A 26,528-nucleotide genomic window follows, 5' to 3' on the forward strand; every position below is an offset into this window, starting at 1 on the left:
GGCCAGCAACCATAATAAGATAGGTATTATAAACAAGTTAATCACCTAAACAATATAACCCAAAAGAATCTCTAAACTGTATCAAAAAGACAAGCACTTAGATTTGTCATTTTTAATCACACAAATCCAATAAGAGTATTCTTAGAAAACTGAACAAAAAAGAGTGCACTTACAAAACTGCGCTTTCCAGAGTGTGAAGCTGTTGATAATGATGGTGTTAAATAATAATCCATAGGCCCTTTTTTAGCGGTATTTAGTGCTTTAAGGTTGCAGAAGCACACACTTAGAAGAGTAAGGTGAAATGGCATCTTCACATTCACCATATTTCGAAAAAGTTTCATCAGTATATCAACCATTGGAGTCATCACATCATAATTTCCTAAATAAAATGTTTAAGACAATAAACATTATAATCAACATTAAGAGCATAATATACTTGATATTGCTGAGATTAAGAAATTAAAATCCTAAATAAGTATCACTGGGCATCTTTACATTATATATACCAAATTAATATATTTTAACATTAATACTAAGTGATTAAAAGTTTTCAAAAGATTTGAAATATGGGACTTCTGGTTATAGTACAGTGATATGGCCAGAAAATCCTCTCTCAAAAAGCTACTATAAAACTGAACATTGTCAAAAACAATCATTTTGGTGGAAATCTGGAAATGAACCAAAGGCAAACAAAGCAAGAAGTACTGATTTACGAACAGCTGCTATATGTTAGCTAAGAAAGTAGGAGACAGCAGCTTCACTGGCTGGGACTGTTTGAATGCCCCTTTATATCACTCAGTTGGTAAAGGGTGAAGACTGCAAAAGGCAGCAGCTTCACTTCCAGAGGGGACCAGACCTGATTTGAGGCAGAGTGCAAAAAGCCCACACTTAGCAGTGCTGTCAGTAAAATTAGCAAACTTGATAGGAAACAAACGGGGAAATCCTACAGTTCTGCTAGTCTGAGGCTTTAGTGGTGGTTGGGGTGAATGAAAGAACAGTGGACCAGCCAGAAATTTCACCAGGGGATCTGGAAATGAGAGAACCAAAGTGGGACTACATAGGCTCCCCTTACAACCCTAGCCGACTAGGAGGCTACATGCACATAACCAGAAGGCCACAGAGGACCCAAGCTCTCCATACACTCCATATTGAAAGGGCCACATGCACATCAAGGGGAGATAAAGAGGGCCTAGCAGAAAATAAAGGATAAGGCAAACTTGAAAATGGCCTAAATTTTCTGAGTCCTCTCCAACCCATGCATGTATCCACTGGCAGAGGTAGAAGGCTTCCGGGCTCTAGTGTTTGAGCAAAACCTTTGCCAATCACTTGCTAACCATGAAACTATACAGACATGGGCAACTTCCCTGAAAGCCAATATAAAAATACAAATTTGAATTAAAAAAAAAAATACTGAGCAGAGAAATCAGTGGCTACACAACACAGGGGAGATAGATTCTACAGATTACGTTCAGACAAGTTACCTAAAGAAAAGAACAGGAAAGAAAAAAAACCCTACAGGAAAAAATTTTAAATCCAAAGTTGCTATAATACATTGTCTGTGAGGTCCAGTTTTCAATAAAATAGTTCAAAACATGCAAAGAAACAGGAAAGTGTTTCTGGTACACTTTTTCCCCAAATATGTATACTTTTCCTGTACATATTTTGGGGGAAAAGCAGTTAACATAAATTGGCTTTGAGTTGGACTTAGCGAAGACTTCAAAGTCATTACTATAGATATGTCCAAAGGATTAAAGACAATCATGTTTAAATAATTAAAGTAAAATATAATGACTACCAAAAAGAGGAATCTTGATAAAGAAACAAAACCAAACATACAAACAAAAGACAAATAGAAATTCTAGAGTTAAAAAGTACAGTAACCAAAACCGACAAATCACTAGAAGCGCAACAGCAGTTATGAGACAACAGACGAATCAGAGAACTTAAAGGCAGCTCAATACAAATTAACCACTTTGTAAGAAAGAACAGAAAAAAAAAGACTGAAGAAAAATAAACAGAGCAGCAAAGATCACCACAGGGTGGAATCAGTATAAGGATAAACATACAGACCAATTAATCAAGAAAGTCAAGAAATAAATTCATATTTATGGTCAATTAATTTTTGACAAAGATGCCATGGTAATTCAGTGGGTGAAGAATAGTCTTACACAAATGATGCTGGATCAACTGGATACCCACACACAAAGTAAAGAACTAAGACCCTTACCATATACCACACATAAAAAATTAACTCAAAATGGACCTAAACATGAAGCTTAAAAACCATAAAACTTAAAACAGAAAACAAAAGAAAATATCTGCGACCTTTGAGTTAGGCAAATAATTTTTACATATAACACCAAAAGCACTATCCATAAAAGAAAAACCATGCTACTATATACCACTAGAACAACTATAATCGAAGAGACTGATAATACAAATATTGGCAAAAATATGAAAAACTGGAACCTTCATATATTGAAGATGTAAATTATTACATGAACTTTGGAAAAAAGTTGGTAGTTTCTTAAACAGTTCATATTACTGTATGATCCAGCAATCCCACTCCTTGAAATCTACCCAAGATAAATGAAAACATATACATATACCCATCCAATGACTTGCACTTAAGTGTTCACCAAAATGAAACAGTTTAAATGCCCATAAAGAAGTTATCTCATGCTATATAGTTATCATAGTTCTGTTCTCTTTGAACTCGGAAAACATTCTCAAATTACTCTTTACTTAATTATCCATTTAAAAACAAGGCCAGGTGCAGTGGCTCAGGCCCATAATCCCAGCACTTTGGGAGGATGAGGCAGAAAGACTGCTTGAGCTCAGGAGTTTGAGACCTTGAATATACTAAATATCAAAAAAATTAGCCAGGTGTGGTGACATGTACCTACTGTCCCAGCTACTTGGGAGGCTGAGGCAGAAGAATTGCTTGAGCCTGGGAGACAAGGGTTGCAGTGAGCTATGACAGCACTACTGCACTTCAGCCTTGATGCAGAGCAAGACCTCAAAAAATAAACCAAAAAATAAAAATAAAACAACAAAGTTTTCTGGTGTCAATTCCTTAAAGAATAAAAGCATTTAATTGCTCGCTAATTCCCTGTAAAGACTCTCCATTTTTGGAGCATATTTCTAATTCAAAGTTGGCTTATTTAAGATTCCAACCTGCTAATCAAACTGTTGGAAAACTAGTCCATACCTGTCCCTAACTTCTGAATTACATGCGATGGAATAGGGCACTGACGACTCTCACGACCATAGTGCTTCTCAGATGAATACCGACGGATTATTAATCTTACCGTATGAGGCTTCCTTCCATCTCGGCATACTCTAAAAATAAAGTGGAAATAAGGAATTTAAAAAAGTATTACCTAAAGACTTTTTAAATTATATAATACCTCATTTATCTAAAGATGCCAGATTTTGTTAACTATACAATTATACATATAGTAGATAACAAAATAGTAAGCAATCAAGGTCCCTAAGTATCCAAATAATCACCACAAAGTCTATGCACTAAAGCTCTGAAAGTTTACATGTAAGGCTCTCAGGCCTCACTCAGAATTGAGTGCTGTCAGAAACAGAAGAGATATAAGATTTAACCGTAACAAGCTGTTTTATCATCCAAATCCAAAATAAAACTAAAAGCAACCAATTTTTTTTTTTTTTTTTTAGATGGAGCCTTGCTCTGTCACCCTGGCTGGAGTGCAGTGGCACAATCTCAGCTCACTGCAACCTCCACTTCCCAGGTTCAAGCAATTCTCTTGCCTCAGCCTCCTGAGTAGCTGGGACTACAGGCATGCATGACCATACCCAGCTAATTTTTGTATTTTTACTAGAGAGCAGGTTTTGCCATGTTGGCCAGGCTGGTCTTGAACTCCTGACCTCAGGTGATCCCCTGCCTCAGCCTCCCAAAATGCTGGGATTACAGACATAAGCCACTGTGCCCAACCAAAAGGCAACAAATTAAAATCAGCAGGAAATTTAAGAAACTGAACCATTCACGGACAAAAGCAAAAAGTGAAAAATAACAAAAGAACCTTTTTTTCAAACTTTTTCTTACAAAATAAGATTACAAAAAAAAGTTGTTCTTTTTTTTACAAAATGAAATTACTCTTGTTAAAGAGTAATCACTATTACCATTATATGATAGCTTATTAGAGCAATATCTTGAAAGATCAATCATATACTATATTTAGATATAAATGATATACAATATGTGTACATGCATTTTAAAAAAGTTTCATCCAAATGTCTTGATTTTGGCATTGAAACAAAAGTTTTAATTATATGACAAATTCACTTAAGTATGAAACCTAATTACTGCAAAAATAAATGTCATTAAAGGATAACATTTTCCTTTTTATACACATGGCAATGCATATAAAACCAAATCTCAAACACGAAATGCAAATATTGCACATTGTTAAACACACTCAACTTGAAAATTCTGAACTGAAAAAAATAGTTTTAGGCCAGGAACAATGGCTCATACCTGTAATCCCAACACTTTGGGAAACTGAGGTGGGAAGATCACTTACTTGAGGGCAGGAGTTTCAGACCAGGCTGGGCAACATAGCAAGACCTCACCTACAAAAATTTAAAAATTAGGCTTGATAGCAGGCACCTTCCCAGCTACTCTGGAGGCCAAAGTGGGAGGATTTCTTGAGCAAAGGAGGTTGAGGCTGCAGTGAGCCAAGACTGCACTACTGCATTCCAGCCTGGGTGACAGAGCAAGACCCTATCGCAAAAAAATAAAAAATAAAATAGTTTTGTAAATAATTTTTTTCTATTTCTTATTGCTTTATGACAAAACCTCTCGATGGCTGCTTAACTAGGATAATAAAATACCTTAAACGGTTAATAGTTTAAATATCTACCAATTAAACTTGTTCTATTAATTATACAATTCAAAGAGTATGATATCTAATTAAGACACATTAGAAAAAGGCTGTATCACAAGCAATCTTAAACTAGTACCTAGAGGATGGATTAAAAATTAATACGGTTTTACATTTCTTACATACCTATAGTATTAATCATAACACACTCTAGAAAAAACAAAAGTAATTATACACAAATACACACACACACACACCCCTGTAATTTTTTTTTTGCAAGTCACTTAGATGGTGTTATAATTCAGTCACTTAAATAAGAGCCTGTGGTGTGGGAGAAAAGGAACTGGCAAGCAGAGATACAGATAAATGGTTAATTTTACAGGTTTTGTATTTCACAGGTTTAGAGCACCTAGTCTCACTTCTGTGCTGACTCTTCAAATGAGAACTAAAACTTATACTTCTTGTGGTTTATCTATGTGAAGAACTGTCTCCAAAGGCTACGCATTTCACAGTAGTCTTCTATTTAGCCAAAGCAAATGACCCAGTTTCACTAGCATACTCACAGGCCCAGTGTGAGTCATATCACTGGAGCTGGGTCATACAGTCAGCCCCACATGCATGCAGCCAAAAATGAGCTGCATGGCTCTGCTCAAGACATGAGTGCCACATTGTACGTGACAGCAAAGTGGAGAAAATTTCACTTCATCAGTTTTCTCAGACTTACAGCCATCCATAAAACATTTTCTCTAGATACAGTTAGTCCTCCTAGAATCATTAAGAAGCACACACACACTAAACTGTTAGAGCCCTAAAACCACAATTTGAGAAATTTCTAACAAGAAAAGGAGAAACAAAGAAAAGGGAGGAAAACAGGTAATACTCTTCTGTGGAATATGGAATATTGAGAAATACAAGTATAATGGCAAGGAGCACCACAAAACTAAATTTCCTTTTCAGTTTATCTTGTGCTACTCATATATTTATAACCCCAGCTGACACTCTTCACATACAGATTAGAAACCCTGCACACACCTGTAGTCACTCAGCCTGCTCACACAGCCCCAGCTAGCCATTCTTTCCTTTGGCTCCATTTTATTTTACAGTCTGAGGCAAAAGAGATACAACGATTTTTCTGCTTCTTCCATCACTGTTACTTTAATAATTTCCTATCCTCAACAATCACAAATTTATACAGCTGTTCCTATATCAGGAGTTTTAGAATTATGACAGTATTATTCCTCTTTGCATTTTTTTCTTCTTAATGAAATGCAAGTAACTATTAGGTTGAGGGCAAAGGCTCTGCAATTGCCACAGGGAAAAATTAAAACTTCTTCCTTCTCACCGGAGGACTAGAATAAGTCTAGGAATGTTAGAAATATCTATAAAACCTGTCTAGGTAACTATCTGCAGCTTTAGATCCATAGTATAACCATAGTGTTACTAGAATTAAGACCAATGGAAGTAGATGAATTAAATTTGGTAAGAGCCCCTATTACCATCTTTACAATAGTTTATAATGCAGAGAAATCCCATAATAAATTATTTTTACATTGTTTAGTCTCCAGATAATCTGTCAGTTCCAAGACGGAACGTCAAATATTCTTTCCATATACCATATACAGCATGAATATATAAGATGACTTGGCAAAATGGTTTGAAAATCACCTGTTTAGAAGACTAGCAAGTAGTTCTTCAATCCTTTTTTTAGCTTCAACTTCTGATGAACATTTTTTAAATGAATCTTCTTCACTAAAGGACTATCAAAGAAGCATAAATAAGGATTAATGCAAACTCAAATAACTGTATCTAATTATTATCAGTGTATAGTCAAATAAATATTCAATACATTCTTTACTTATATCTCTTGTCCTTCATTTGAACCATTTAGTTCACTTTTATATTAACTGTTTTTTATCTGCAAGTTGTTGTACTCACTAAGAAGTTAATGTAAAATATTACTGTACTAATAGTTAATATAAAATAATTCAAAGTTAAGAAAACTCTAAAGCTCCAGTGCCAACTCCAAGCTTTATAGTATAATTACGGCAAGACTCTTAATTACCTAGGACTTGAATCTAAGTTTATCCTTGGACAAGTTATTTAACCTTTCTGAAATACAGTATCCTCATCTTGAGAGAGAGAGAGAGAGAACAGAAGGAAGGAAAGAGGAGAGATAAGAAAGAATGGACAAACAACAGTACTACCTACCTTGATGGTTTGTTGTGAAGGTTAAATGAACTACTGTATTTAAAGCACTCAGTAAAGTGCTTGTCCCATAGCAAAAAAATCAGTCATTGTTAACTGTGTGATTATACCTTTCCCATTTGCTAAATCATTGGACTACTCTGAAAACAAGATTTTTAAAAGATTAAAATATTTGCCTCATATATGCATTATAGGCTATTAAAATTAAGTTGCACTGTCTTCAATCATAGTAGCTAACTTAAGATATCAAAATATCAATGCTTAAGATTCAATTTAAGAATATTTATTAATCTAATCTATTAATAATAAATCAGCCTTCTAATAAGAAAAGGATCATATACTAAGCAAACTAGAATAATAAGAACATGGTACTAAAACTAGAACTCTTTCTCTCAAATGATGTGATAAACAGTACTTAATTAAAATAAATATTATCATATACCTGAGGTGGTCCTGAGGGTATCACAGGGGAGTTATCCTCTCCAAAACTGAGTTTCAGGATACGCTGAGCAACTGAAATTCCTAATTCTTTTTCTAAAATTTTGGATGAAAAGGTTTGGAGATCATGTACACTACTGATACCCAGAGCTTCAAGACATTTGGTAGTTTTATAGCCAATACCTAAATAAAAAGAAATGCATACAGTGTTAAAGTAGCTTTTCTCCTTAAAATAAAGGTAATTAAAATATTATAAATATATCAATCATATCTTTAAGTTCTATAATTTATACAGTAGTCCACAGGGGACACATTCTACCACCTTCAGTGGATGCCTGAAACCATGGACAGTATCGAACCCTATATATAGAGTACTGTTTTTGCCATTACATATATACCTATGATAAAGTTTAGATTATAAATTAGGCACAGTATGAGACTAACAATAACTAATAATAAAATAGAACAATTATGACAATGTACTATACACAAGTTATATGAATGTGGTCTCTGCCTCTCTTTCAAAATATCCCCTAGTATTTTCAGACCTCAGTTGACTGCAGGTAACAGAAATTGTCAAAAGTGAAACTGCAGATAATGGGGGACTACTGTATTTTGCAAAGATCAAACTCCATTGCAAACCAAGTTGCTGTTCTTCCACTCAAGGCTCCTGAATTATACGCATCTCTTTGAAGTCCTCACAAAATGCAGTATAATAAAATGAACATAGAGGCAGCCAATAAATGCTATCTTACTAAAATAAAGTTTTTACAACCTGTTATGTAATATTCCAGAAATATTCAAAAATCATGATTATTAATGTACAAAAAGGCTGTCACTAGAGCAATTTAATTAAGTGTACATATTAGGTAACCTAACTGATTGCTATACAAACCACCACACATTTAACCATAAGTCACATCTAACGATATTTACCATCCAGAATACAACTATGAGCCAGAAAGCAAACAAACAATCTTGCTAACAAAACTGTCACAAAGTTCTTGCACTAAAATTTAGTCATACTTTATTCACAAGAGAAAATACTCAGGCCATCTAGTGTCTCCTTATTCTTTTCATTTAAAAATAGTAATTCTACAGTTATCTGGTTTTCTTGCACAGCAAAAGCAGTAAGTTGGAAGAGATGGCTGTGTAGGGGGAATTACAAAGGTAGAGTGACAGATTTTTCACAGCAGAAATAAAAGAAGGTTGGCAATTTGGCAATAAGTGAGAAAGCAGAAAGCCTGTTTTACAAAAAATAATAAAATAAAAAAATAGACACAAGAACTCAAAAGTAAAGTCAAGTAAAAATGTTTTGCACTAGTACACAGTTCTCAATTTATTACAACCTGACATTGTTCTTCAGAATGCAGAACCAAAGTCATCCAAAAAACTCCAAATTATAGTTATACTATATTAAGGAAGGCAAGGACACACAAGTACCAGTTAAAAATGTGAAGTATGACATCTAAGTTTCAGTCGTATTAGAAATTCACTTCCACAAGAACTCTTTTATAACATCTTATTCCCCAGCAATACCATAAAAACATAGTTTAACATAGCCATTATTGATGGTCTCTAAAAACTTAGGTATTTGACCTTCAAAGATACAAACTTGTCCCATGACCTAAATAGATCACTGAACTCCTTAAGGAAATGTTTCCTCATCTTTAAAACGAGGAACTTGGCCTAGATGTTTTGGAAAGTCCATTGTAGTCTTAATATTTTATAAGTAATCCCAAAAGAGAGTTAGTAAAAGATCAACTTCCCTCTCCAGAGGTAACGTACAGTATAAGAGTATGACCCAAGGACTGGAAATAAAGGGCCATATGTTTCTAGGCTATAACTTTTATGATCATATTCTAACCATACAAAAGTAGATAAAATAAGAAAAGTACTTTCACATACTTCTTAATCCAAATTTGATTCAGAAAACATTACTGTTCTTTTAGTTTTTTTCCAGGAACCAAGTACACATACACACACACACACACGTGCATGCACACAAACTCACATACACCCCATCTAAGAATTAATTACATTGTATCTATAATTTTTAAAATTAAAGAAATGCAATAAAACCTATATGTACTTTTCAAATATATTTGTCTTACCAGGTATCTCCTTTATGTGATTCAAACTATGAATAAGATGTTGACAACTTTCAGGTAATAAGACTGTTTGTTGATTTGGTTTAAAGATACCAGAAACCAATTTTGCCAACAGTTTATTAGAAGCCACTCCAGCACAGCCAGTGAGCCCCAACCGATTATACATGGCTTCCCGCATCTCTGCTGCAATCTGAGATCCAACAAGTAGTCTGATGTGCAAGATGTCATGCAGATTTATAGCTTTAAAAATAACAAATGTCATTAAAAGTCACAAGAAAAAACCTTCTTTTCTTTACAAAATCATTTTTAAAAATGTAGAGGACTTAGTCTATATCCAACCACCACTACCACCACCACCACCACCACCACCGTCACTACCACCACTTGGTATGGCTGCAACGTTTGTCCCCTCCAAATCTCATGTTGTAATTTGATCCCCAGTGTTGGAGATGGGGTCAAATGGGAGGTGTTGGGATCACAGGGGTGGATCCCTCATGAACAGATTAATGCCCTCCCTCAAGGGTGAGTGAGTTTCTCATGGTATTAGCTCCAGAGACAGCTGGTTGTTAAAAGAGGCTGGCACCTCACCCAGTCTTTCCTTCCTGCCTCTCTCACCACGTGATCTCTGCACACACTGGCTCCCCTTTGCCTTGCACCATGAGTGAAAACAGCCTGAGGCCCTTACCAAATGCAGAGGGCTAATTCTGACCTATCCAGCCATGAGAATTATGAACCAAATAAATCTTTTTTCTGTATAAATTACCCAATTTCAGGTATTCTGTTAAAGCAACACTCAATGGACTAAGAGACCACTGCCACCCTGTTATCCACTTGACTAATCTCTTTCATGCTTCACAGGAATACTGTAAACAAATTCAATAAGCAAATTCCAAGGGCCTGTGATAGTGACTGTATACTAGAAGTGCTTAATAATTAACACATTATAAAAACTCAACTCATAAAAAAAATTCCTACTGACATGAGTAAAACTTTCACTCACATTTACCTGTAAGCATAAAAGTATTATTATATAACAAGAAAGCTAACATTATAGCTCTAAACATCTAAATCCTAACCACACACTAGCTGTATATGCTGCTGAAAATAATCTCTAACCTGTACATAGTTTTAGAGCTTTTTTATGAAAAGTGTAAGAAAATTATATAAAAATAAATTTGCTTTAGATATAAAACAGTGTTGGAATTACATGAAAATATCCGAACCTCAAAGAGACTCATGCTAAAAGTATTTAGAGATGAAATGTCAGGATGTCTGCAATTTACTCTCAAATAGCTCATCAACCAAGCAAGCAATACATAGAGAGAATAAGAGAAATGTGGTAAAATGATAACAACTGGTTTATCTACAAGAAAGGATATAATGGGTATTTGTAGTACAACTCTGTCAACTTTTCTTTAGGTTTGAAAAAGATTTTAATAAAATCTGTGTGAAGGAGGAAGAATTAATAATTGCACATTTCCTTTTTGGGATATAAAACCTAACTATAACGTACTCTAACCTATAAAATCTAAATTTGCTTTAAAAATTATATAGAAATACATTTGAAATATTCTTGCTACTTAGCCCTTGTAAGTTATAAATGAGCACAAGTACAAAAGATACATGAAAAGCTCCACGTATTCCAGAAACTGTAGCTCTACAGCTTTTCTTCTGTGGAGAAGTATTCTGCAGACTGATGTTTAGTTCTCAAAAAAAGAGGATAAGAGGAAATGCATGGGGAGGCTTAAGAGCAAAAGGGTCAGACAAATCTTACACAAAAGCAGAGTAACTTGTCTTGTATGTGGTATGATAAGGGAGTCACATGCAGAGTCTTAAGATGCCTGAAAGCTTAATTAGCATGTAAATATCCCTGGAAATACCGTCAGTCATTCATATCTTAATACATGGAGATAAATCCTTCTGCTTTCTTGCTAACAGTTGGCAAAGATTGTTTGAACTGATTAAATAGGAGCTTGGAGAAGATTCTAGCACAGGCAGATAGGCCTGGACAACATTCCAAAAGTGTTAACTTGGGAAGTCAGACAGCAACATGAGGGTCTCAGTGTCTCAGGGGAATTGAAAGGAACATGTAAAAGACACATCAAAGGCATCTAACCTACCTGAAAATTCTGCTTAGATATTGTTTTAGGATAACCAAAAACTTTTTCCAAAAAGCATATTAAGAAGCCAACTCTTGTAACTTAAGAATGACCTAAAGAGGTTTGGCTTTTTCTTTCTTTAAGAGATGGAATCAGCCGGGCACGGTGGCTCACGCCTGTAATCCCAGCACCTTGGGAGGACAAGACGGGTGCATCACCTGAGGTTGGAAGTTTGAGACCAGCCTGACCAACAAGGAGAAACCCCATCTCTACTAAAAATACAAAATTAGCTGGGCATGGTAGTGCATGCCTGTAATCCCAACTACTCGGGTGGCTGAGGCAGGAGAATCACTTGAACCTGGGAGACGGAGGTTGCGGTGAGCCGAGATCGTGCCATTGCACTCCAGCCTGGGCAATAAGAGCAAAACTCCGTCTCAAAAAAAAAAAAAGAGATGGGATCTTGCTCTATTCCCAGGCTGGACTCAAACTCCTGGGTTCAAGCAATCCTTTCAGCTCAGTCTCCCAAGTAGCTGGGACTATAGGGGCGCACCACTGTGCCCAGCTGGGTATGGCTTTCTAAAATGTGAGCAGATGCACTGTCAGATAAAAACTCTGCGCAGATGAATGCTCTGTGCAGATGAACAGGAACAATGCTCTGTGCAAATGAAAAGTGCACAGAGCACTGAGCCATGTCATCAAAATTTTAATACTTATTATAGAATAGCAACACCTAATTTTAGCTGTCCTAGACGGATTACAGACTAAATATAACTATACCTCCAACAAAAGTCATGAATCTTTCAGAATCACACAGCAAACTCACTGAACATTAAGAAATGTATGTACTTTTAGTTAGTAGGTAGAATAAGAACCCACTCACACTGATTATTGTATACATGACCCGACACAGTCACTGCAGAAAGTTCGTCACTTTGCAGCTGCTGTAGTCTCTTGTCAACCATTTCTGTTAAATCCACAAAATTTTCATCAAATCCAAGTCTCTCAACAACTGGACTAAATTCTTCCAGTAATTCTAAATTGAAATAATATTGGAGCACAGATGTAAATAAAGTTATAACTAGGATAAATTTAACTAGTGCTTAAAAATGTATCAAATTTATTGTTAAAGGTTTTATATACATTCATAGTTCCATAATATCTTTAATAAAACCCTCAGTTAACTGACTTTTTTCTGTACCACATCTTAAGTTGAGGCGATATTTTCCAAAACATCATGGCAACATATTTAGCTAAATCTTCTAGACCTATATTTATATCTGTAGTACATTAAATATCAATGTTTATAGTAAATTTATGACCTTGAAGAAATGTGTCAAAGAATAAACTATAGGCTGCTTATAATAGTATATTTTAGCTATATTTTTCCAAGAGTTTAAATGAGGTAAAACAAAATAACATTTAAAAGTTCCAATTATTACTAAATAAAACAGGAAGTCAGTCAACTTTCAGAATATACTGTAACATGGTATTTTTATTAGCCAGTCCCAAGCATATTCCTTAGGACAAAGAGAGAGAGATGAACCACAACTTACAGATATTCAAATTCCCAGCATCCAGCACAATATCTAGTCTTTAAGTCAAATGTTTACTATATTGAGCTGAACCAAAATTCAAAACAAATTCAAAAGAACTATCAATTTTCATATATTAACACTGAGACTAATAACTTTAAAATCACTGAAAAAGTTTTTTACGTCACTCTGAATCACCTACCGACACCAGCTGGATAAGAGAAAACAAATGCAAGTCTCTTAGTATACAAAATGCATAGATCCTTCAAGTCGTATAATCTGAAGCTCAGATATAAAAGGACTATGTTATTCCACACAGATCATTTTTTCACAAATACCAAAAGTGCTTTTTTGTTTTGTTGATGTCAACATTGACAATAAGGGGAAACCAATAAAGATAACAATGTGACATGGTGAACACCAAAAATCTCCTGATTTACCTAAAGAAAACTATTACCTCCTTTCAGGACAGACTGACAATATGTCTGATCATATAAAATGACTGTTTTGCATTTCCTTCATCAATTTCTGCAATTTATTTTCAAAAGCATATACCTGACATGCAAAATAAGATGCAGAAAACAAAAGAGTTTATCAAAAGAATACTATATAAGAAAAATAAAGGATAAGGTTTTAAGTACTAAGTAGAAAAGCAAGTTAAATACAGAATCGTGCGTGAAGCTGGTGGATCACTAAACATTGATTTTAGGTCACAGGACACCCAATCCTGAAGGTATTTGCTGTTGCTGTAGTTTTAATGAGACAGGGTCTCACTCTGTTGCCCAGGCTAGAGAGGAGTAGCACACCACAGCTCACTATAGCCTTAACCTCCTGGGCCCAAGCAATCCTCCCACCTCAGCCTCTGGGACTACAGGCACATGCTACCATTTAGCTAATTTCTTTCTTTCTTTCTTTTAATTTTGTAGAGACAGGGTTTTGCTATGTTATGTTGCCCAGGCTGGCCTCAAATGATTGCCCGACCAGAGCCTCCCAAAGTGTTGGGATTACAGGCATAAGCCACCATGCCCAGCTTCCATCCCTGAAGTTAACCTCTTTCTTGGTATCAACTTCACAAGCAAGATACATTATTAAACATGTAATTATACAAGGCTCAAAAGAAGGGTTTGTAATTAGAGGGAAAAAAAAAAACTACCTTAAAGAAAGGTATACATGCAGTAGAATAAATATGTGAAATAAATAATAAGGTTATATATCACAAACAGTTCAGAGATAAATACAGTAAAGAACTAATTGGCTAGGTTCCCACTTAAACTCAGAAAAATACTGTAAGGAAAAATTGATAAAATAACTTTAAAAAAAAACTTTTTTCACAAAAAAAGTCACACAAAAAAGTACTAAGTACTTAGTACTTAGAAAAAGATGAACAACCCAAATAAAAAACAGGTGCAAGTGAGTAGGTTAACAGAAAAAAATATATAAATGACCAAAAATGTATGAAAAAATACTCAACCTTGCTCATGAAAAACTGCAAATCAAAACAATGATTTACTCCTCTTCTCCTATCAGGCAAAGACTTTTTATCTAACACTCTCATATATACCAGCAATATGTTGGGGCAACCTCAAGTGTAACATATAATAGTATCCAAACATTTAAATGCAAATCATGTTTGATCCAACAATTCACCTCCAGGAACTTACCTTATGGAAATCCCTTTAAAAATATGCCAACATTTCTACAAGAAAATGTCTAAGAGCAAAAATCTGGTAACAGTCTAATAATCCATCACTATGCAGGGAAACCATATAACTTATCATCCAAAACAAGACATTTTTTGAGTGAAAGGAAGTGCAATTATTAATTATGTAGCAACAACAGGCATAAAGTTGGAGATACTGTCTTCATATCACTGAAGAATTGGTTAAATAAATATGGAATAAATACAGTGAAATACTGTGCAGGCATTAAAAAGAGTGAGGAAAATCTCTGTGAATGATACAAAAGATCAATAAGCTCAAAGGCAAGATACGGAAGTGTATGTATTATATAATCACTCTGTGTACACTAAAACCTAAGTTTTTATTTTTTCTCCACAGGGAAAGTTCTAAAGACTAAAGTTTTTAAAAAACTAAAGTTCTAAAGACTAAAGTTTTAACACACACAATTTTGCATAACAAAATAAGTGATATCTGGGAGTATAATCTTGTCTTTTCTGCTTTGCTATCCCTTCATTCCTCCCATTTCAGCACTATGCCTTTCCAGCCACAAGTTAATCAATATTAAAAACCTATAATATATTCTCTCATGTTTCTCTTCTTGTTCCTATATAGACATACACATATATATGAGAGGAGGCTTTTAGGCCATCATTTACACATTTGGAAAAACAAGATACATGATTTTGTATCTTGCCTTTTATTCACTCAACAAGGCCTATCTCCATCAGTCAAATAGTATTGCACCAATGCATTCTTTTTCATGGCTATATAATATGCATCATACAGATGTCTTAGTTTATTTGGCTACTTCTCTTGATGGGTATTTTTCCTTCCATACTTTTGACAATCATAAACCATGCTACGATAAACATTGTTATACATATGTCTTTATGTTCTTGTGGCTTTCTTTCTATTTTTAGAGACAGTCTCACTCTGTTTTGCGCACGCAGGCTGGAATGCAGTGACACGATCACAGCTCACTGCAGCCTCAAGTTCCTGCTCAAGCAATCCTCCTACCTCAGCCTCCAAAAGTGCTGGGATTACAGTTACGAGCCACAATGCCCAGTCTTATGATTTTATTTCTATTTGATAAACTCCCAGGAATGATACCACTGGATTGAAGAACATGCATATTTAACCTCAGTTAAGTGTTCTTGATGCTTTTTCTCACATTCCTTTTAAATTTTGGCAAGTATGATGGATATAAAATATCTTAGTTAAATTTCCTTGGCCACTAATAAATTGGAGCATTTTTTCCCTATAATTGTCACTGAGTTAGGCTCTTCTTGTCAACTACGTATTCATATCCTTTGTCCTTTTTAATTAGGTTTCTTTTTCCTGTTAATTTCTAAGAGCTCTTTGTATATTATAGACATTAATCCAATCATCTGAAAATTGCTACAATAAAAGAAAAACAAAGTAAAAATGAAGACAAATAATTGCAAAGCTGATCATTACAGATTTTTACACTACATATTAAGTAATTGCAGTTTTTGCCATTAAAACTGTGAAAGCTGCAATTACTTTTGCACCAACCTACTTTATTTGCAATGTGCCAATGCACACTCATTTTCATTTTTCCTCTAATTTACTATAACACTAAAATTCAAACTCAAACCTAGCATGAGAGAGTTTACTACACTGTAATATTAATTATACATATAAAATCTAAGAAAATATTAATAAATCCATTATTTTTAATAGTTCATAAGAAATCAGTTTTTAATTATGCTGATCAAATGTTACAGAAACCTTTTCCAACTATCATTAGTGCATTAGAAAACAACATATTTCTTCATAATTCATTTAAACTTAAAATTTTAACTACCTGGCATCTTATACAATACAGTTTCTCATTTTCTCACTTTTAAACTTTGTTTTCCATTTTTCCCTGTTATATATATAAACAGCAATCATAACAGAGTTAAAATTACTTCCAACTATACATCTTAAAAATATTATTTGTAGAATACTGTTATCCTTTTATATAATTTTTAAAGTGGATGAGACCCAAAATAAGAAGTTATTAGGAAAAAGCATCTTGTTATTTCACATTTATTGAAAAATCCACATAATAACAGGCATCCTACATAAAAATTAATGTTAAAAGTACACTGCCTATAATTTGTACCTGTAACTTTGTAAGACATTTCTCTGTAGCGAGTCAGGTCTTCTCCATTAACTAATACCAGCTGTGGACACTTTTCTTTTGCAACTCTGACATTCATAAGTTTCTTAACTCCAAGTTTCCTAGCTTCATAGTTGCAGGTAACCACCAAATATTTCTGTTGAACCCCTACAAAAAATATTTTATGAGAAAACCAAGCACGATTGAAGAAACATTTAAAGATAATATTTATTAATTCCACATTACATTTGTCTAAGATGTAAGGCAATCAGTTTTGATAAGAATCAAAATCCCTGTCTCAGTTAAAAAAAAAACACAGCCTCCATAAATCAAATTTCTATAATACAGAAACATTAGGTTTTCAAGCTGCCTCCTAATTATGAATTATAATATACCAATATGGTATTTTTTCATACCCATTTTTAATCTCTGGTTGTTTTGTCTCCTTGAAGAAGGGAAGTTATTACTAAATAACAAAACACTGAATAACACAAAATTACAAGTTAGACAAAAGATCAGTTATTCACATACAAAAGGCAATATGTGTATTACATTTCTCAAATTTAATCAAAATGAACATAAATCAACATATTCTATGGAATCTTCAGTGATAAGATACAAATCAAATCTCTCTAGGATTTTTTCCTACACAATATAAAAGCAGATTAATTTATACTGCTATACAATAAGGCATGTTTTACCAAAAAAAAAAAAGAGATGAAAATAATTGAGTACAATTAAATACTGGTTGCTGCTAGAAAAACTCAACTTCTCTTCCAAGTAACTTGCTAATATAAAGCAATATAAAATTTAACATCTACAACACGTGCCAGGCTACAGCAATTTTGGGGGATCTAACAGTTATGTACTACTTACTGAACTTTTCTATCAAAGACAATTAAATATGATCATTTATTTACAGACTGCATAAAAAGTTCTAGTTTATTGGTGACAAGATGGCTCAAAATTATTTGCTCTGCTCTTTTTATACAAGTTAACTACTTGTTTACCACTGTAAGAGTAATGTTCACCTAAAATATGTAAAATACAAACATGTAGAAGAACAAAAAAGGTTATGTCCACTTCTCTACTATTCGACATTGTTTCTAAAATTTTGGTATCATAAACAAGGCAAGAAACATTATTTTTATATAAAGTTTTTTCACATATCAGGTAATGCCCAAAAATATAATCATGGACCCAAAGGTAATAATAATTTGAGATTCCTCAGTGAACCACATTAAACATCAGATTGGTAGACTTCTTAACTAAAAAAGGAGTCTTTTAATGGAGCATTACATTATATGGCCTCACCACTGTATGTCACCAGCCTGAGTTCATCATGTATTTGTTGAGTATAAATGTAATACTTCAGTTTTCCTCCCAAAACGTGGAGCATTCATATCCCTCATTTCACAATAATCATTCATTCATACTTAATTACACTTTTTTTTTTAATTAAGCATTATCTACAGAACATCTTCTATCACGGTGCTACTCCTTAGAAATGCTTTGAGGAGAAAAAATTTAGGTCCCTTGATTCTAACTTCTTGGCACTCTCAGCAAAGTCTGAAGATCCTAGACTCACCTCGGCATACCAAAAGCTAGTCATCCCTTTGTTCTTCAGTAAATCAGCTAGGCTAGATTGGGATTTATTAAGCCAAACTGGGCACAAGAGGGTAGCAGCAAGTGAACCAAAATTGTTCTTTATGTTTATACTAAAAGATGAATCTTTCCTGAATGCATGAAAGTCTCTTTCTCAATTTAAAATATGAATAAAAATAATAAAACAAGCCAGTTTATCAAGTAAATATCCAATATAAAAATGGTTTGGCTTTTATTTAAAAAGATGCTTATGTTTTTATGGAAAGTTTGCTGTCTTAATAATACTTAGGTTTATGTTCAAAATCCAACTAGTTTGTTAGATGCTATCCAATTTAAGAGTTAATTTCAGAAAGGGGAGGACAGATGAACACTTCCACTAAAATGTAGTAAGAGCTTGTTTTTGAGAACAAAGCTTGTAAAATTTCAAATACTGAGAAAAACAAATCTGCCAAGCAAACTAAGCTACTAACCAGCACAGAAAAGTAAAATGTTTTCTTTCTCTTCATTTATTGTCGACTATACTATTCTCAGATTCACCACTTACTAAATGTGCCTTGTAAAATTTACAGTTGGTAGTGAAGCAAAAATGACCAGCTACAAAGCACTGTAAGAACTGCTTCCAAAATCTTTCTTAATAAGGTTAATAAATCTGTATATAATGTGCACGATGAGTTGCTAATCTAATCATTATGCAACAAAAATATTATAAATGTTCAGTTACCTAAAGGTTTGTCTTTTAGCTCTGGATTTGAGATCATTTCTACTTGTGCATAAAAGCAATCCAGATCCACATGTACTATGACTCTGGATGAAGAATTTTGTGTGGGCAGCACTTGATCATGAACTCCTGCACAATATACAAAGAAATTTAAAAAAAAAATCAGGTTGCTATCATCTCCGAGCAACTGACATTTCTTAAAACATGGTACCTGTGAAGGAAGAATGCAAAGCAATGTTAGCTTTTTCCTGGATTATATGTGAAAGCATCGAAAAATTTGACATGAAACTTCACCTAGAGTAGGGTCTTCCTCTTAATTAGCGTTTCTTTGTGTACTGCATTTTCCTCAGGATAGCAATAAATTTGAGGAGAAAAAAAAATCTGTTCAGTAAAGGATGATGCAAGAGCTAATACTATCACTTGGAAGTTTATAGTAGCTTTCAGCATAAACAAGAAGGGGCAGAAAAGTTGAAACGACGTTGATTTTCACAAAACTTGAAAATTAGTCTAAGCAGCATCCCTTTACATTAATATATATACACATATATATACACATTTATATATATTAATATATATATACATATATATACACATTTATATATATTAATATATATTATATATTATATATATTATATATATTATTATATATATAAATAATATATATCTGAAATACAAAATGACAAAAGAAAACCAGTGTGTACCAGTGTGGGCGATTTTTATCTCCCATGACAGCAAGATTATCTGGTTTAATGCTAAATCACCAGTACCTAAAACAGTGTCTAGGACATAAAAGACCACCAATAAATATTCACTAAATTGAAAGACTGAATAGTTATTAGTTTTAAAAAGTTGCTTAGATCACGTGTAGGGGAAGGGAATAAGAGCTGACTCCTCTCTACACTGGGTAAAAACAGAAGCAAAATATAATGTGATATTCTGGCTGGGATCCTAGAACAGAAAATGTTAGCAGAAAAACTGGTAAAATCTGAATAAAGCGTGTAGTTCGGTTAACAGTATTATACTAATAGTAATTTTCTAGTTTTGACATATGTACTGAGTTTATGTTAACACTAGGGGGATCTATCTCTGCAATTTTCAGTAAACTTAAAGTTGTTCCAAAATTTAAAAGGCCAGGCACGATGGCTAACTCCTATAATCCCAACCCTTTCGGAGGCCGAGATGGAAGGATGGCTTGAAGCTAGAGTTTGACACCAGCCTGGACAACACAGCTACATCTGATCTAAAAAAATTTGAAAATTAGCCAGGTGTGGTGGCACGTGCCTGATGTCCCAGCTACTCGGGAGGCGGAGGATCACTTGAGCCCAGGAGTTCAAGGCTGCAAGGGAGACCGTCTCTAAATAAATTAATCAAAAAAACCAGCAGGAGATGAGATCCGGTCTTGGCATCCAGGCTCTGAGGTGGGCGGTACAAGGTAAAAACCAGAAGCTGTAAGTGGGTCACCGGAGATAAGACCACAGCGGACGTGACTCCGCCTAGGTTCCGAGTCATCCCTTCCTGCCAGGGCTGAGACCGGGTCCCACCCTCTGCCAAGTGAGCGGCAAGGTCCTCAACTTCTCCAACCTTAAACGGCCCCGGGAGCTTCTGCAGTTTTCGTCGAGCTGGCTTAGGGATTCCTGCCCCACTTCGCCCCTCACAGAGGAGGAGAGGAAGGTGTAGATGCACCCTCGACACGCATTTGTAATGTGGACGCGCCCCACCCTACTCCTACTGAGTGAGGCCATTCCTCTAGAGATACCCGCCGCGTAACACGAGACAGAGAGGCAGCCCTCTCTTAGAGGAGCCGAGCGGGGCGGGGACAGTTGCGCCCCAGAGGCCACCGCCCCGGGCGTCCGCCTACCCCGCCCTTTTCATTTACAGCCAAGGAGACCGCTGGGCTCCTCAGGCCCCGGCGCACCCTGCAAGCTGCCAGCCGCCCCTACGTCCGCCAGTTCCATGGCCCAGGCCTCGTCGTCTTCCTCGTCGCTGCCGCCTTTCTCCTCCAGCTCCACCCCCAGCTTCTCCATCCCGCCGCTGCGAACCGCAGCGCTACTTCCGGCTTCCGCCTGGTCTCCGGGGAAACCGCGGGGCGACCGTCTCCAGCCGCTTAGTCCCTCGTGCCGGCGCAGTGGCCGACCAGCTTGTTTCCCGGAGTGACGTGCTTGCCGGGGAATCATGGATGCCCACGTGCTGGAGTTTTTTCCCACCCGGTCGAGGCCGGAAGCGAGGAGAGATTGAAAACGCAAGTGGCTTTTTGTTTTTTTAAACAGAGTCTCGCTCTTGTTGCCCAGGCTGGAGCGCAGTGGCGCAATCCCGGCCGACTGCAACCTCCGCCTCCTGAGTTCAAGCGATTCACCTGTCTCAGCCTCCCAAGTAGCTGGGATTACAGGCATACGCCATCACGCTGGGCTACTTTTTTGTATTTAGTAGAGAGGTGGTTTCGCCATGTTGGTCAGGCTCGTCTCGAATTCCTGACCTCAGGTGATCCACCCGTCTCGGCCTCCCTAAGTGCTGGGATTACAGGCGTGAACCACTGCACTGGGCCTAACTTTTCTTTTTTCTCGTGAAGGCTTTGGAGTGGGGCCCACCTCAGAAATTTTAACTTTTTATCTTTGCTCTGTTCGGCTATTAGCAAAATTGCAAATCCCTAGACCTGAGTGATTAATGTGATGGGGCGGGAAAGAGTGTAAATGATAGAAACAGGTGGCCTTGTAAACTCATGTGATTAGCAACTATGTTAAGGTTTGCTGTGTTCTGTTTGTTGTTGTTTTCTTTAAAGATACTGTAATGAATTCAACCGCAGAATTTTTAACATCAAAACTGAATAGGATTTTGATACACGAGTGTTGGAGTCAGATAAAATCTCCCATCTAGACCCTCCATTATGCTGAATGACTTTGGGCAGGTTTACATAACTGCTGTGAGCCTCAGTGACTCTACTGTTAAAAAAAAAAAAAAGGTGTATTGAGATTAAATGAAAGAATGGATTAAAGCTACCATATACTGTAATATGCTAATGTATATAAAACATGGGGCACTTAGAAAGTGCTCAGTAAATGTTAATTCTCCTTGCCTTCTATTAGGATACCATGTGTGTATGAGTGTGCTGGTGTGATATGTGTATGTGTTTTCCAATAGAGGAAATTTGGAAATTCCTCCCTGCCTGTATGAATATATATAAACTGTTTCTGTATAAATACCCATATTCACACATATATTTTGTTTTTTTATGTGATTCTGCTTCTCATCAAAGAGAATATAAGAACCTTGAGAAACCCTTTAAAGCAGCTGTTCCCAACCTTTTTGGCACCAGGGACTGGTTTCATGGAAGACAATTTTTCCTTAAATGGAAGGGAGGGGGGTGGCTTTGGGATGATTCAAGTGCATCACATTTATTGTACACTTTATTTCTATTATTATTACATTTTAATAGATAATCAAGTAGAATCAGTGGGAGCTCTAAGCGTGCTTTCCTGCAACTAGACTGTCCCATCTGGGGTGATAGGAGACAGTGATAGATCGTCAGGCATTAGAGTCCCATAAGAAGCATGCAACCTAGATCCCTTGCATGCGAGTTCATAATAGTGTTTGTGCTCCTATGAAAATCTAATGCTGACGCTGATCTGACAAGAAGCAGCGTTCAGGCAGTCATGCCAGCAATGGAGAGTGGCTGTAAATACAGATGAAGCTTCACTCCCTGGCCTGCTACTTACCTCCTGCTGTGCAGCCTGGTTCCTAACAGGCCAGGGACTGGTTCTGGCCCATGGCCTGGGACCCCTCCTTTAAAGGATATGTTGATGCATCCATAAAGAAAAAGGAATAACAAGCAGAGCTGGGTCTCAGTGGTTTGGAGACAAAATCTTTCTTTTTGCGTATTTAATTCTTAAAACATCTGGACCAGTTCTTTCAAAGTCTTCTCTCTAGGTTATAAATTACGTGTTCAGAGAGCTATGCTGCTGTCTTTGTGAATGCTGTTTGATAAGTCTAGATAGTTGTTTGGTGGGGTTTTTTTGTTGTTTGTTTGTTTACTTGTTTTTTTGAGAAGAGTCTCCCAGGCTGGAATGTAGTGGTGTGATCTTGGCTTAGTGCAACCTTTGCCTCCTGGGTTCAAGCAATTCTCCTGCCTCAGTCACCCGAGTAGCTGGGACTACAGATGTGTGCCACCACACCCGGCTAATTTTTGTATTTTTAGTAGAGACAGGATTTCACTGTGTTAGCCAGGCTGGTCTCAAACTTCTGACCTCAAGTGATCTACCCGCTTTGTTCCCCCAAAGTGTTAGGACTACAGGCCTGAGCCACCACAGCCCAGCATAGAGAGCTTTTGAACTGAGTATCTCTTTGTCCACTAAATGCTCCTTGGATGATATTCAAGGGTCTGATTACTAATAGACAACCAAAGTTTGTTTTTCTTTTCATTCTTCCAGATAGAAAATGACATAAAGGCTGGGTACAGTGGCTCACACCTGTAATCCCACCACTTTGGGAGGCCGACACGGCCGGATCACAAGGTCAGGAGATCTCGACCATCCTGGCTAACACAGTAAAACCCCGTCTCTACTAAAAATACAAAAAATTAGCGGGGCGTGGTGGTGGGCACCTGTAATCCCAGCTACTCAGGAAGCTGAGGCAGGAGAATCACTTGAACCCGGGAGGTGGAGGTTGCAGTGAGCCGAGATCATGCAACTGCTCTCCAGCCTGTGCAACAGAACAAGAGTCCGCCTCAAAAAAAAAAGAAAGAAAGAAAATGATATAAACATTAAAATACTATGTCAGATGAAAAGGGTCTCTCTAGAAGAACCCTAGGCTCACTACAATTCGACATGTTGCTTAAGTGAGACGGTGTTGAAAAACAATGCACATAATCAAGCCCTCTTTAGTTAGTTGCATTTATTTCTCTGACAGTTGTTTAATTTGAAGAGTGGCTTTTAATTTAGTGGAAGGATAGAAAAGTAGATCCTTGGAAACTGTAGGGAGCAAGCAGAGCTGGCTTTATGAGTGTATAATGTAGGCAGTCACACAGGGCTCCACTGTGATTTCACATTCTGCTGTTGTCTTGAAATTCTTAATTTTTGAACAAGAAAGCCCCACATTTTCATTTTGCCCTGGACCGCAGAAATTATTTAGCCAGTGCTGGAAACAAGGAAGAGAAGCAGCATTGAAAACGACACTCATAAAACACCTGTATATGAAGCACAGAGCTAAAAGCTTGAAACAGGTCATTTCATTCAATATAATAGCCCTAGAGGGTAGGTGTCAGCATCCTCATTTTACCAAAGATGAAACAACCTAGGAGAGATTAATATGCTTGCTCAAGGCTATGAATCTAGCAATGACAGATCCACTTTTCAGAATTTTCCACTGAGAAGAATTCATTAATAATGTTTCCTCCATAGAGGAAATCAATTTGCTCTGACCATTCTCCTCGGTGCTTCAAACACCAGATGACTTGCAGTGGGGAGGATAAACATCCCTCAAATGTATTAAAAGGCATAACAATAAAATTTATATAAGCTAACGTGTGTCTCTTTGTCGCGGAATGTTTTAGGAAAAAAGGATTTCGAGGTTTAATTCTATAAATCCCTACTCCCAGTTTTAATTAATAGGATCTAATCTAGAATAACTTCAGGAAATAGCTATCTTGAGCTTGGGTCACAATTGTATATTTAAGCGCCAAATGAGGAAAACAATTTCAAGGCAGAATAGATATAGTTAATTAAATAATATTATGGTCAAACCAAATTCATGGAGGAACATGGGTTTGCAGAGCGTGGATAGTGGACAAAGAAGCTGGAGGTGTTTTGGAGCTTCAGAAGTCAAGACATGCCAACGCAGTGGGTCACATCTGTAATCCCAGCTACTCAGGAGGCTGAGGCAGGAGGATGCTTGAAGCCAGGAATTTGAGGGCTCCAGTCATCTATGATCATGCCACTGCGCTCCAGCCTGGGCAACCGAGTAAGACTCCATCTCCAAGAAAAAAGAAACAAAAAAAGAAAGTCAGTACATTATGAACTTAAGTACATTTGAAAGGATAAGCATGAACTCCCATGTCAGTGGAGGGTAAGAAATAGGCATCAGTGCTTGCTTCTCTCCTCTCAGCCAAATTGGCCACATATGGCTCAGAGGAAGAACTCGAGACAATGATCAGGGTCTTTCGTATGAAGAATGTGAGGGCATTTGTGAGTGTCTGTATTTTATGTTGGTGGGTGGCTAAGTGGGTAGAGGTTGACCATGGAGTCAAAGGAGCAATATGAATTGGCAAAGGTACAAAGAGCTTGATTTTGTGAGGCCTTTGGCCTAATGCAATAGTTCTCAAGCAAGATGATTTTGTTCCCTAGCAGCTATTTGGCAGTGTCTGGAGACATTTTTTGGTGGTCATATCTTTGGTGTTGGAGTTCTGTGCTACTGGCATCTAATGGATAGGGGTCATGGATATTGCTGAACAGCCTACAGTGCAAAGACAACCCCTTACAACAAAGAATTATCCAGCCCAAAGTGTCAGTAGGGCCACAGGTGGGACACCAGTAGTGTCTACACCACCTTGCTCCCAACTAGCTTCTTCAGATTAGGGTCTCCAGTTGTAATGAAGAATTGGTCTTCAGTTATGTGCTTTTATTAATTATAAATAGGACTAGGTGTGATGGCCTGTGCCTGTAATCCCAACACTTTGGGAAGCCAAGGCAGGAGGATGGCTTGAGCCCAGGTGTTTGAGACCAGCCTAGGCAACATAGTAAGACTTCATCTCTAAGAAAAAGTAATTAAAAAATCAACCAGGCCTGGGGGTACATGCCTGTAATCCCAGCTACTAGGGAGGCTGAGGTGGGAGGAATGCTTGAGTCTGGGAATTTGAGGCTACAGTGAGCTGTGATTGTACCACTGCACGCCAGCCTAGGCAACAGAGTGAGACTCCTTCTCAAAAAGGAAAAAAAACAAAGGAAAGAGTATAAAAGAAGAAAACAAGTTTTAGTTGCTTTTCACTGTGGGAATTTACATTCTGATACTAAAAAAGAAATGGAATGCATTTGCTGGAAAAGAAATTTAAGGAAAATATCCACAGCTGGGCGTGGTGGCTCACACCTGTAATTCCAGCACTTTAGGAGGCCACAGCAGGCTGATCACTTGAGGTCAGGAGTTCAAGATCAGCCTGGCTAACATGGTGAAAACCT

General features: G+C 36.6%; 1 protein-coding gene across 4 annotated transcripts in view; it reads right to left on the reverse strand.

The window, feature by feature from the left end:
* Positions 1-21,455, reverse strand: part of POLI (DNA polymerase iota) — a 44,387-nt gene extending 22,932 nt beyond the window's left edge. Inside the window, exons 1-9 of one of the 4 annotated variants that reach the window (XM_021673554.2) lie at positions 21,284-21,455; positions 19,372-19,497; positions 17,049-17,213; positions 12,587-12,739; positions 9,611-9,847; positions 7,501-7,679; positions 6,519-6,610; positions 3,212-3,342; positions 174-379 (exon numbers count right to left, since the gene is read on the reverse strand). In XM_021673554.2, coding sequence (XP_021529229.2) covers positions 174-379; positions 3,212-3,342; positions 6,519-6,610; positions 7,501-7,679; positions 9,611-9,847; positions 12,587-12,739; positions 17,049-17,213; positions 19,372-19,497; positions 21,284-21,392 — 1,398 coding nt within the window. In that variant the 5' untranslated portion in view covers positions 21,393-21,455. The other 3 variants (XM_021673556.2, XM_021673555.2, XM_021673557.2) reach the window with 3 other exon arrangements.
* Positions 21,456-26,528: the final 5,073 nt, after the last annotated feature.

The sequence above is a fragment of the Aotus nancymaae genome, unplaced genomic scaffold, assembly GCF_030222135.1.
Source record: "Aotus nancymaae isolate 86718 unplaced genomic scaffold, 86718_ANA_hifiasm-v0.15.2.pri h1tg000020l, whole genome shotgun sequence".
In the NCBI taxonomy this organism is placed as follows: domain Eukaryota; kingdom Metazoa; phylum Chordata; class Mammalia; order Primates; family Aotidae; genus Aotus; species Aotus nancymaae.